Source organism: Cheilinus undulatus, linkage group 21 (assembly GCF_018320785.1).
Source record: "Cheilinus undulatus linkage group 21, ASM1832078v1, whole genome shotgun sequence".
NCBI lineage: Eukaryota > Metazoa > Chordata > Actinopteri > Labriformes > Labridae > Cheilinus > Cheilinus undulatus.
This window is the reverse complement of record NC_054885.1, coordinates 14,218,286-14,229,643: the sequence shown is the minus strand read 5'-3', so window position 1 is coordinate 14,229,643 and position 11,358 is coordinate 14,218,286. Positions and strand designations below refer to the sequence as shown.

The 11,358-nt window shown below is 38.5% G+C and overlaps 1 protein-coding gene across 1 annotated transcript; it reads right to left on the bottom strand.

Annotated features, from left to right (window-relative positions):
* Positions 1-3,341: 3,341 nt before the first annotated feature.
* Positions 3,342-4,592, bottom strand: LOC121503661 (ras-related protein Rap-2a-like). Its single transcript, XM_041778175.1, has one exon. It carries the CDS (start codon positions 4,510-4,512, stop codon positions 3,886-3,888), a length of 627 nt encoding a protein of 208 aa, XP_041634109.1. The 5' UTR covers positions 4,513-4,592; the 3' UTR covers positions 3,342-3,885.
* Between the last annotated feature and the right edge of the window lie 6,766 nt (positions 4,593-11,358).

Here is an 11,358-nt window from a genome sequence, read left to right as displayed (position 1 = left end):
CTGGATACAGACTGGCAACTAAAAAATTATTGGCGATGACAGTCCAAGATACTTATTTGAATGTCCTGGTGTGAGACCTCTAATTGTAGCTTTTAAGAACCAACAGTGGACTTTTTGCTGTATGAAGGTACAAGAAGGTATCATCCGCATACAGTTGAATACAAACTTGCAGCTAATAGTGTCTGTTTACTCTCTGTACCAATACTTTTAAAATCATTTAAAAAATGATGGACTTCCTTTTTATTTGGCGATATGGGCCAAAGAGACTTACTTGTAGGTCCTGCCGTAATTCATATTCTTACACAATATCAAGTTTAACATTAATCATGCTTCAGGTACTGAATCTGTAATAATTCTGTAATATTGTGTCAATGGGTCTTTTAGCCAAACTGACTAGAAAATCTACATCATTCATACCAGTGTGTCACTGGGCAGTTCTCTTTCATGTTTCATGGCTGTACAAATTTTTAACCCTTGAAAAAACTACTTCCTTTTGCATGGCAAACAAAAAGTCATTTTTACCTTTCATAGTGGAGTAAGGGGAACTTCCTTGGAGTTATCTCGTCAAATTAGAACATGATTCAGTTCATTAGAGTGGATTCATAAGGGATGGTTGGTGCTCTAATTAAGCACATGAAATCTTGTTTGGATATGCCAAAATTCAGCTGAGTGCTGACTCTTCAAATTTATGTGGCAAGACAAAATAGCAACAGTGTGTGTCATGTAATATAAAAATCTTCATTCTTGTAAGTGTATCTTCACCCAGTGACTCTATTTAAAGACTTAAAAAACAGTTTTACAGTAGCTGGAAAGAAGGTAACATAATTCAAAATTGTACATAGATTGGTCTAACATTTTGTAACATCTATTACTGCAACACTTGCACACAGATTTTAAGGTAACATTTGCACATCATAGCAATTAAGTTAGCATTTTGGAGCCATGTACATATTTATACCTGCAGATATTAAAGGAGTTTAAAAAAGATTGAAAGTTGTTAAGGTTAGTTCTGTTGTGATGGTCAGAGACCCTGTACTTGTTCAAAACTTCTCAGGTTTTAAGCAACACTGAGGAGCTTTGACCAAGTCCAGGGTCAGAGACAGACTCAAAACAACAGTCCTTGTGGTAGAAATTTCAGCTGTCAAATAGAGTAAAGCTTCTGTCAATCTTGGAGCAGAGTTTTTGCTGTTCCGCTACCTAAATGGAAAGTTGAGCTCGCACCTGAGGTTTAGAAAACAAGTCCTCTTCTCTGTATCCGTTGGAGTGCCAAAAAGAGAGATGTGGAGACAGTTGTCAGTTTTGACAGGACACAAAGAGGAACCAGAGATTTGCTAATCACAGGTCACTTCCTTGTCATATTCTGGGGAAAACAATGCACCTTATTTATGAACTTCTTGGAAAGAGGAAGCATACCTTTTGGTCCCTCTCTGGGCCTGTGTGGCCTTTTAACAGACAGGATTTTAGAAACAGTACATACGAAGAGTTACATAAGAATGTTACCAGTCAACAGGTTTAATTTTTCTTGGAGTCATGGTAGGACATACCATCTTCAGGTGTTTTTAAGTACCTGTATTCCAAATCAAGCCAGGTCAGAATTGCTATTATTTGTGAGAAGCTTTTCAAACACAGGGAATTTCTCTTTGTGTTTCTGGTTTAAAACAGGAAACTGAAAACTAGAACTACTGCCTAGCAGTTATTTACTACTGCGACCTCCATGACCATTGTTGGTGCTCTGCTGTATGTCTTGTAATGCATGTTAGTCCAGAGCAATAAAAACAGACTGAAATTTCTTGCATGTGCTCACATGATAAAGTGTAGTGTTCAAGAGGTTACAGTATGGTACAAAGTTCCAGGGACCTCGCAAATCTGACCAGTTCATTGTCAAGTCCCAGTGCCAGTTTGTGCCTAATTTGACAGAAGTACATTCTTGAAATTTTCAGCTCAAGAGATTTGAGCACATAGTAACCTTGCACCTCTGAATCCATCCCATTGTGCCAAGTTTGAAGATAATCCTTCAAAGCAATCTTGAGATATCATGTCAATAAGTAAGGGCTGAACACAAGGGCCCTGTCCTAGACCTTTGACCTAAAACCTCCAAAATCAAACCAGTTTATCCTTGAGTTGGGCTGGACATAATTGCCGAGCACTGACCAGTGTGAGAGCCCTATTGTATCTGTAGGAATTATTTTTTTTCTGTAACAACTTTTGCATTTTTGGGGGCCTTAACATGCTCCAGAACTGATGAAATTTGGTGGCCTGTTAGATCTCGGTAAAAAAATTCATATTCTGGTGGTTCCATTCATCTCGCTCAAAAAATAACCCCTCAGGGGCCCCAAAACCTGGTTTTCGCTGGTATTCAGGAGCCCCGCCCACAGGTTTGAGCGACATGCATGAAACTTGGTACACATAGGTTTTATGACTGGACAAACAAAAAGTGACATCATAAAGGAAAAGTGTCCAAATTTGGCCGTTTGTCAGTCAATTTACAGTCCTCACTTTTGAACTAACTAGTCAAAGACAATGTCTACATTTCTGAATGCATCGGTTGCAGTCATGTGATTGGCTGATTTAGATAGCTGCATGAATGTGTAGTTAGACAGGTATACCTAATAAAGTGACCACTGAAGTTAGCATGTAAAGTAAGGTTTTAAAGCAAATAAACATTCATGTACATGTTAAAATCAAGGGAGGCAGAAAAGTAGCACATTATTATCCATAATTGTAAGATCTTTTTAAAAGCTTGTGCTCACATGGAGGGAATATTCATTCTTTGAATGAGCTGCATTGTTGGTAAATGACCACAAGGGGGAGGTACAGGACAATGCAGAAAAGAGACAGTGAGGTATTAAAGTTTATACTTCGCTTTATGTCACAAGGTTAATCCACTTTAATATAAACACTGCTTGTAAGGACTTTATTACATTAGAACTAACTCAACACTTAAAACACAGACAGGTTGCTAAGGTGAGGTTGTTTTTCAGCCTCTTTTATAACTTAGACTTCTGTCTGGACCAGCTCTCAGGAAAGAAAGCTGACATTAGTTTAACACATTGACTTATTAGCATTTGAAGCGCTTTAATTTCATCACTACAAAATAAAACTTAAAAAATAAATACTAATAATAAAACAGGAATCCTTTTCATTTAACATTTGCATGTATTGTAGTCCCATATTTTGGGCTTTAAGTTGTGATGTCTGAAGCTTCAGTTTAAATCTATCCTATTAAATAATTGCAGCAGGGCAAAGATGAATGTGTCCAAATTCTAGGCTTAAGCAGCTTGCGTGTAAATGTGGAGAAAAGCTTATTTAAATTCATACAAGGAAAGAATAAGGCTCTCACATATTCATATAGTGTTTAATGGCAAAAAAAGGAAAATAAATGACATTTTTACAGGATGTAGCAACACAAAACTTACTCCTAAAACACAGAGAGACAAAGAAGACAAGAATTCACCACAACATTTTTCATGTGTTGGTATTTAAAACATACACCCATCTGTTGTTCACTTTATTCTTGACATATGTAAACAGACTTTTGCATGAATAAGCATCACAGTTATTGCACTTTTTTACCATCATCATGAAAAACATAAAGTCTCTAAAAAAGAATGGAGCATTTTAAGCTTTTACTGCATGGTCAAAATTATTATTTTTTAACATTCATATAAAGCAAGTGCCTGTTTACTTTCCCCCTTTTTCACTACATTCTTCCATGCCCTTAAGCTGATTTCTTCATAATGTGTCTGTCTTTTCCGCAGCTTCCCTGATGCTTTAGAGGAGTTTACTCCTTAAAAACATCACACTGTCTCTTGTTTTTTTCACCAACAAAGCTCCGTCAGTCTCAGATCCAGCAGCTCTCCTCTCCTTAAGCCTCTTTTTGTGTCTTTACGAGATGAGGCAGCTGTTGGTCTTGTTCAGCATCGGTTGTTTGTTGTTCTCTTTAGGTAAAGTCTCCCGTCGTCTGCACAGCGCTGGGCTCAGCCAGCTGGGCAGGTTTGCCTGCTGCAGCAGCTCCCTGAACGCCTCCAGCACGTTCACGTTGTCTTTAGCCGACGACTCCAGGAAGCTGTTGTTCCAGTCGAGCTCCACCCGGGACAGCACATCCTCGCTGGACACCTGGCGCTCGTTGTGGCGGTCGATCTTGTTACCTATCACCACTATCGGCGTGTACTTGTCCTCTTTGACTTCCAGGATCTCATCTCGCAGACTCTTCACCGCCTCGAGCGACTCCGGGTCGTCCACGGCGTAGACCAGGGCGAAGGCGTCGCTGTTCTGGATGGAGAGCTTACGCATGGCGGGGAAGGAGTAGCTGCCGCTCGTGTCCATGATGTTGATGGTGACTTTGACGCCCCCGACATCAAACTCCTTCCTGTGGAGCTCCTCCACCGTGCGCCGATGCTTGGGCTCAAAAGTGTCTTTGAGGAATCGCTGGATTAGGGCTGTCTTCCCCACTCCAGCGGCTCCCAGGAACACCAGACGCACCTCTGTCTTCTCTTTCATTTTGATAGACATGCTGCTGCTAAAAACACCTGAAAGAAACCCTACTCTCTCTGAGATTTTCTCCTCTTTTTGTCTGTATTTTCTTCTCTAGATTGATCTGTTGTGAAGCAAAAGTGTGTGGGTATGCCTGTCAGGCTGCTCTCTATTTATCTACATACACAGCTTCTGCCCCTTTTCTTCCCAGCCAATCAGACAAGGGCAGTTTCTCCCTCTCTCTCTGAACTTGCAGCAGACAATTTCATACACTAAAGCAAATCAAGTAAGGGTAAGACAAAGAAGTGACAGTGCTGACTTGTTTATGTGCAGTTCTGAAACATCCAGCTGGGTTGTCTCTTCAGAAGTTAAATGATGCTGCTACAGTCTTTGAATAATACTTTCTGTCCAGAAAAAATCTATTTTTCTCACTGGTAATCCACGATATGTTAATTGAAAGTCAAAGCTGAGAACCTAATCTGTTGAATCATTAAAGGGTGCTTCCACATCTAAATTGTTGGAAGTTTCTTCCAAAACAAGTGGGCATTTCTTCTTTAGGTTCATTTTTTTTGACAAATGGAGTCCAAGCCAAAAACGCTTGGAATTATCTTCCAACTTTTTCCTACCCTCATTCCCGACTTAATTCCCTTTATCCCCTTCCAATTTCCCCTTATTCCACACTCACACTCTTTATTTCCCATGCAATTATTCTGCTTTTATTCCTCTTTATTCCCATCCTTATTGCAATCACAGCACTGAGTCTGAGTGGATAGGTCTAAATCAGGCTTGCCCATCCAGAAACACCAATTTTACTCCATTCTTCTCCACAAAAATGCTCAAGCTCTGTCCAGTTGCATGGGGATCAGGTATGAGCAGCCCTTTATTTAAGTTCAGCCACAAATTTCCCATTGGATTGAGGTCTCCGCTTTGACTGGGCCGATTCAGAACATTCACCTTGTTGTTTTTAAACCATATCTATGTAGCTTTTGCTGCATGCTACAGGTCATTGTCTTGCTGGAAAGTAAATCTCCTTCCAAGTTGTAGTTCTCTTGTAGACTGAATAAGATTTTTCTCCAGTATTTTTGTTTATTTTGCCACATTCATTTTACCTTCTACCTTTGCAAGCCTTCCAGGGCTGGCTGCCTAGAAGCATCCCCACAGCATGATGGTGCCACCACGGTGCTTCACAGTGCGGACAATGATGTGCAGTTGGTGTCAGCCAAACAAAACGTCTTCTCGAATGCCCAAAAAGGCAGATTTACACATGTGCCATAGTCCTTCCAGTTCTTGATGATGGATTTAACTGAACTCCGGAGGATATTCAGTGCCTTTTAATTTTTTTGTATCCATCCCCTGACTTATACTTTTCAATAAACTTTTTTTCTGAGTTGCTTGTAGTGTTCTTTTGTCTTCATGGTGTAATGGTAGCCAGGAATACTGATTAACCAGTGACCAGACCTTCCGAACACAGGTGTCTTTATACTACAATTACTTAAAGGGATACTTCAACATTTTGGCAAATTCGCCCATTGCCATAATTCCTATAGTCTTAGTAATAGGTGCGTTACCTTCAGTTGTCGGTGCAAGCTATTTTTAGATTGGCGCTGCCGAGTTTGGACCTGCTGTGCCAACTCAATGTAAGCAGACGGTATTCCGGCTTTCCCTCATCAAACTCATCAAATACACAATCCAACAACTCCAAAACGCTCTTGTGGACAAGTTGTGACATGTACATTGACCACGCTATGAAATAATAATGTATAATTATGTAACATTACGACACATGAAGCAAATACTCTGAACTATTTCTTGAGTAAACCACTGGGCGGAGTGACACAGTGCAGCAGCCATGTCTGGAGTGTAGTTCTGGCTTTGCATTTAGCTTTAAAACATCTCCGTCTCATAATGTTCCATAATTATTTCATGAGTGTGGTGAATGTACATGTCACAACTTGTCCACGAGAGCATTTTGGAGATGTTGGATTGTGTGTTTGATGAGTTTGATGAGGGAAAGCCGGAATACCGTCTGCTTACATTGAGTTGGCACAGCAGGTCCGAACTCGACAGCTCTGATCTAAAAAATAGCTTGCACCGACAACTAAAGGTAACGAACCTATTACTAAGACTTATAGGAATTATGGCGATGGGCGAATTTGCCAAAATGTTGAAGTATCCCTTTAAGACACATTTACTGCACTCAGGTGATCCCCATTTCGCGAATCGTGAGACGACTAGCACTGATTGGCTCGACCTCTGTTGAATTAGGTCAGTCACTTTAAAACGGGGGGTATTTAATTATTTTACCTTACATACTTTCATTTGATGGACATTACTTTGTAGAAGTCTTCACTTTGATAGTAAATGTTTTTTTTTTTCTCAAAAAATTTTAATTATATTGACCATGATTTTTAAAATCAGTTAAAGAGTAAAACATCTAAGGACGTGAATATGTTTCAACGTAAATGTCTACATTAATGCCTTTAGATCTGCATTCATCCTAAAGCCTGTGATTTTTCTTTAGATGTTTTCTCAGTAAACACTCAAACACTAACAAAAAGAGTGGCCTCATTATCCCCATGTGAAACTCTGCTCACATGTCAGAAACTGAGGAGGCAGGGGCACATGTTCTGATGTTCCATCCCTGCACTCTCATGTCGCCATTGTGATGCAGTTGTTTACATTACAATGACTTCATTAAACTTGTCTTTATGTAACGCACACATCCTGCTTCAACTATTCATACAATGTGATTCAACCCTTTCATGATGTGTTTAATGTCATCACGTTGCTGCTTGGATTAAAATATCTTCTTTGAGAGACAGTTTTATTATCCACAATCATTCAGTTCTGTTCCAATCTGCAATGAATATAACACTTCAGTCTTCATTATCAGGTCGCTCACATGTTACCCTTAAACAGACTTGTTGCTATGCTTCCAGGAATCCATTACCAGAGCTGAAAGTAGATCATGAGTAGAAATGTGCGCCTTATTAGAGCCACCTTTCATTACTGAGACAAGAACGATAATGGTAGTAATGGGGCATATCGGCTAATAAGGCAAATTGAAATCTCGTCTAATGTCTGCATATTTCACTTCTTCTTCACATGATGTGATTTAACATAATGGCCATGATTTTATGTTTATGTTAATTGATTAGGGCAGTCCAGTGTCACCTACAAGTGGGGGTGAGTGACCATGTCTATATTTGGGCTGACAGCAACAAGCCCTGAGACTGAATGGCGATGATTAAGAAAAGAGTAGTACAAACCGGTTACTAGAAAAACCCATCATTTATGATATGTTTTTCATCTCCAAATGATAAAAGGATTGTAAAAAAAAAAACCTGTAGTTTTGGGTTGAAATTAGAGAGGAGAAAAGTGGAGGAATATGAGAGTGGTGTTCCTGCTGACTTTAAAGGGATATTTCAGTATTTTTAAAAGTTGAGTCATATGAGGTATTTAGCGGCAGTAGTGGTATAAGCCTCCCGTGACATCAGTGAGCATTGCTTCTTTAAGAAAGACTTGCTGGTTGTACCTGCCAGGAAGCTAAGCCACACAGTGTAACAGATGGGTACAGTTTTTCCATGGAATTTTGTGAGCTTTTGGTAAAAATGCTCCACAAAACACTGCTGGCTCAAATGTCCTCTATCAAAAACTTTTGGAGCATTTTATTTTTTTACCCAACTTTGATATTTGAAACTGCAGTGCACTGTAAAACAGCAGCAAACAGAATATTTAAATAAATTGATTACATACCTACTGTATGCTCCTGTGGCTATATTTTTCATTTTCAGTGTGAATTTGTGCATATCTTATTTAAAGCTGAGAAAACCTACCTTGGTTTTTGCTGTCATTCATTTTTATTTGTATGCTTGAGTTGCCGCACAACATGATGTTACAGTCTCATGTTGGATTTCTCAGTGGGAGAATACTAAGTCAGGACTTTCTGACCTCTGGTTTCTTGCCCTTATCTCTCTGGAGACCAAAATGGGATCAAACTAAAGCTCAAGGCCCCTGAGCAATTCTGCTCCATCTCTGACAGTCTTCACTTCATTAAAGCCAGGTGCAAGGCGGAGGCAGCAGTTTCTTTCCAGGTCAGGTTTTTCTACAAGAGGGCATGAAAACAGGAAAAAGGGGCAAAAAGGTTGAACTTTTTTTTTTTTTTTTTTTTTTGTAAAGTGGCTTTGATTTGAACAGATTTAAGTTTTAGACTGTTTTAAGCAAGGTAAGTTTATTTTTAGAGCAAGATCCATATGATTGTCAATCTCACAACCCCTTCTATTATTCACAATAGAACATAAACAACATATCAGATGTTGAAACTGGGACATTTTACAATTTCAGGAAAAATAAGAGCTCATTTTGAATTTGATTATTCTCAGGATTGAGAGTGCCTTTCTAGATGTTTGAGCTGCCCAGGCCATTTGCACCAATTCAATCCTTTACCATCTGAAATGCAGGCTTTTGAATTGTGTGCTGATAACTAGCTGGATGGTCTCCTCTTAAGTCTGAAGGACACAGCATTTACAAAAATGATTCAAAATTTTGATTCATCTGACCACAGAACAGTTTTCTGTTTAGCCTCAGTCCATATTATATGAGCTTTGATCCTGGGAAGATTGCACATTTCTGGATTGTCTTAACATATTGCTTCTGCTTTGCATGACACAGCTTTAACTTGCACTTGTGGATGGCACGGCAGACTATGCGAACAGACAAATGATTTCTGGGAGTGTTCCTGAGCCCATTCAGTGATTTCCAGTGCAGAATGCCTGTTTTAATGCAGTGCCATCTGAGGGCCAAAAGATCATGAGCATTCAGTACTGACCTTTAACTTTGTCCCTTGCAAACAGAGATTTCTCCAGATTCTCTGAATCTTTTGATGATATTATGAACTGTAGATGGTTGGATATTCCAAGTCTTTCAATTTTACATTGATGAAAATGTTTCTGAAATTTTTACACAATTCTTAGATGCAATTTTTCACAGATTGGTGAGTCTGTGCTTATCTTTACTTATGAGTGACTCTGCCTCCACCTGGTTTTCCAGCCTTTTATTGTTTTCTTTATTGAGATATGTTACTGCCATGAGATTCAAAATGAGCTAATATTTTTCATGACATGGTAAGATTTCTCAGTTTAAATATCCAATGTGTTATTTGTGTTCCATTGTGAATAAATTAAGTTTATGAGATCAAACCATTGCATTCTGTCTTAATCTACATTTCCCACAACGCCCCAACTTTTTAAGAATTTGGGTTGCAGATGTGGAATCTTCAGCAAAAACAGCTGAGAGACACTAAAAGGCAAAAAGTGTCTACAGTAGCTGTTGATGTGCCTTTGGATGCTTCATAAGCACCAGGTGATCCTTTCTTTTTGTAAAAGTCTTAAAACGATCACTTTCAGTTCAAAACAAAAACAGTGATGATAGACAAAATAACCCCAGTTTTACTTTAATGTTCAGAGAGGTTTTTATGAAACATAGTTATATAACTGTTTCAGTTTAATGGTCATGCCTCTTAATGGCCTACAAAAGTAAACAAGACTGTCATCTAGACGACTATGGTAATGTAGTTCATTAAGGCACCACTGCCATCTGGTTGGATTCAAACAAATTAATTCCCCACACGCAATCAGGAGGAGTCTGTGTTTACACTTCCTCCGGCAAAGTTTTACCTTGAGTTGAGGCTTCTGTCTTAGTTAAAAGGAATCAGAGGGAGATTTTATGTTGCATAACACGACACACACATGAACAGCATGGAACCAGAAAGACATCAGACGTACTGGTTTTCTAAAAGAGCAGCTAAAATCAGAGTTCATCACAGTTGGTTGAAATTTGTGTCCACATTAAGCAGCCATCCTCTTTTTTATTGGCACTCTTTTTTTTTTAAACTAGGGGACATAAGCCATTAGTTTACACAATATTGTACAGACGTCCTAAAGTTTCCTTAAAAATGTGACACTGCTACTTTTATCAACATTTTTTCAATGTGATATGATACAGTCGTTTATGGCACAATCAATTCCAAGAAGCTATGATATCCAATATGACACAATATATAACATCACTGTTTATGAGACTGCCCAAGAAGATACGATACAATAGGCTACAATGATATCTGTGCAACATACAAAAACCATATGGCTTCATTTAGTACAGTGCAATATGGGACAGCCAAAGAAGGTACAATACGATACAACACAGTACAATATGACATGATTTAGCAATGTACTGCACAATACAGCCCGAGATTGTATGATACAATATTATACATGACACAAGATGTAACATGAAACAACAGGATAGGATACAACTAATACAATACAACACAATTTAGTACAGTATTGCACAAGCTGGGACAACACAAGTAGCTTGGGTTTGATAAAGTGTGACACAGTTCAACAGTAAAACGTGATAAAATACAGTAACGTTCAACATGACACAATAAGACCTAAAACAATAGGATGTGATAAAATGTAATACTGTATGTAATGATACAGCTGAAGACATTACCTTACCTTAGCTAACGTTAGCTAATGTTACCTCACGATACTTAACATAACCTAACATAACCTTACATTATCTTACATTATCTTATATTATCTTACGTTAGCTAATGTTGCCTTACGTTACCTTAGGTGACTTTATGTTTTCATAAAGTTACCTAATGTTACCTAACGTTACCTTGTGTTACTTTGCTTTACCTTACACTAGCTTACATTACCTAACCTTACATTATTTGACTTTGCTTTACTTCATTTTACATTACCTAAGGTTACCTTAGATTACCTCAGGTAACCTTTATGCTACCTTAAGTTACCTTATGTAACCTAATTTAACCTTACATAATGTTACCTTACATTACCTTGTGTCCATGTGATACTT

What these genes read in the sequence shown, in the direction of transcription:
- LOC121503661 (XM_041778175.1), bottom strand. Translation starts at nt 4,512, where the DNA reads ATGTCTATCAAAATGAAAGAGAAGACAGAGGTGCGTCTGGTGTTCCTG.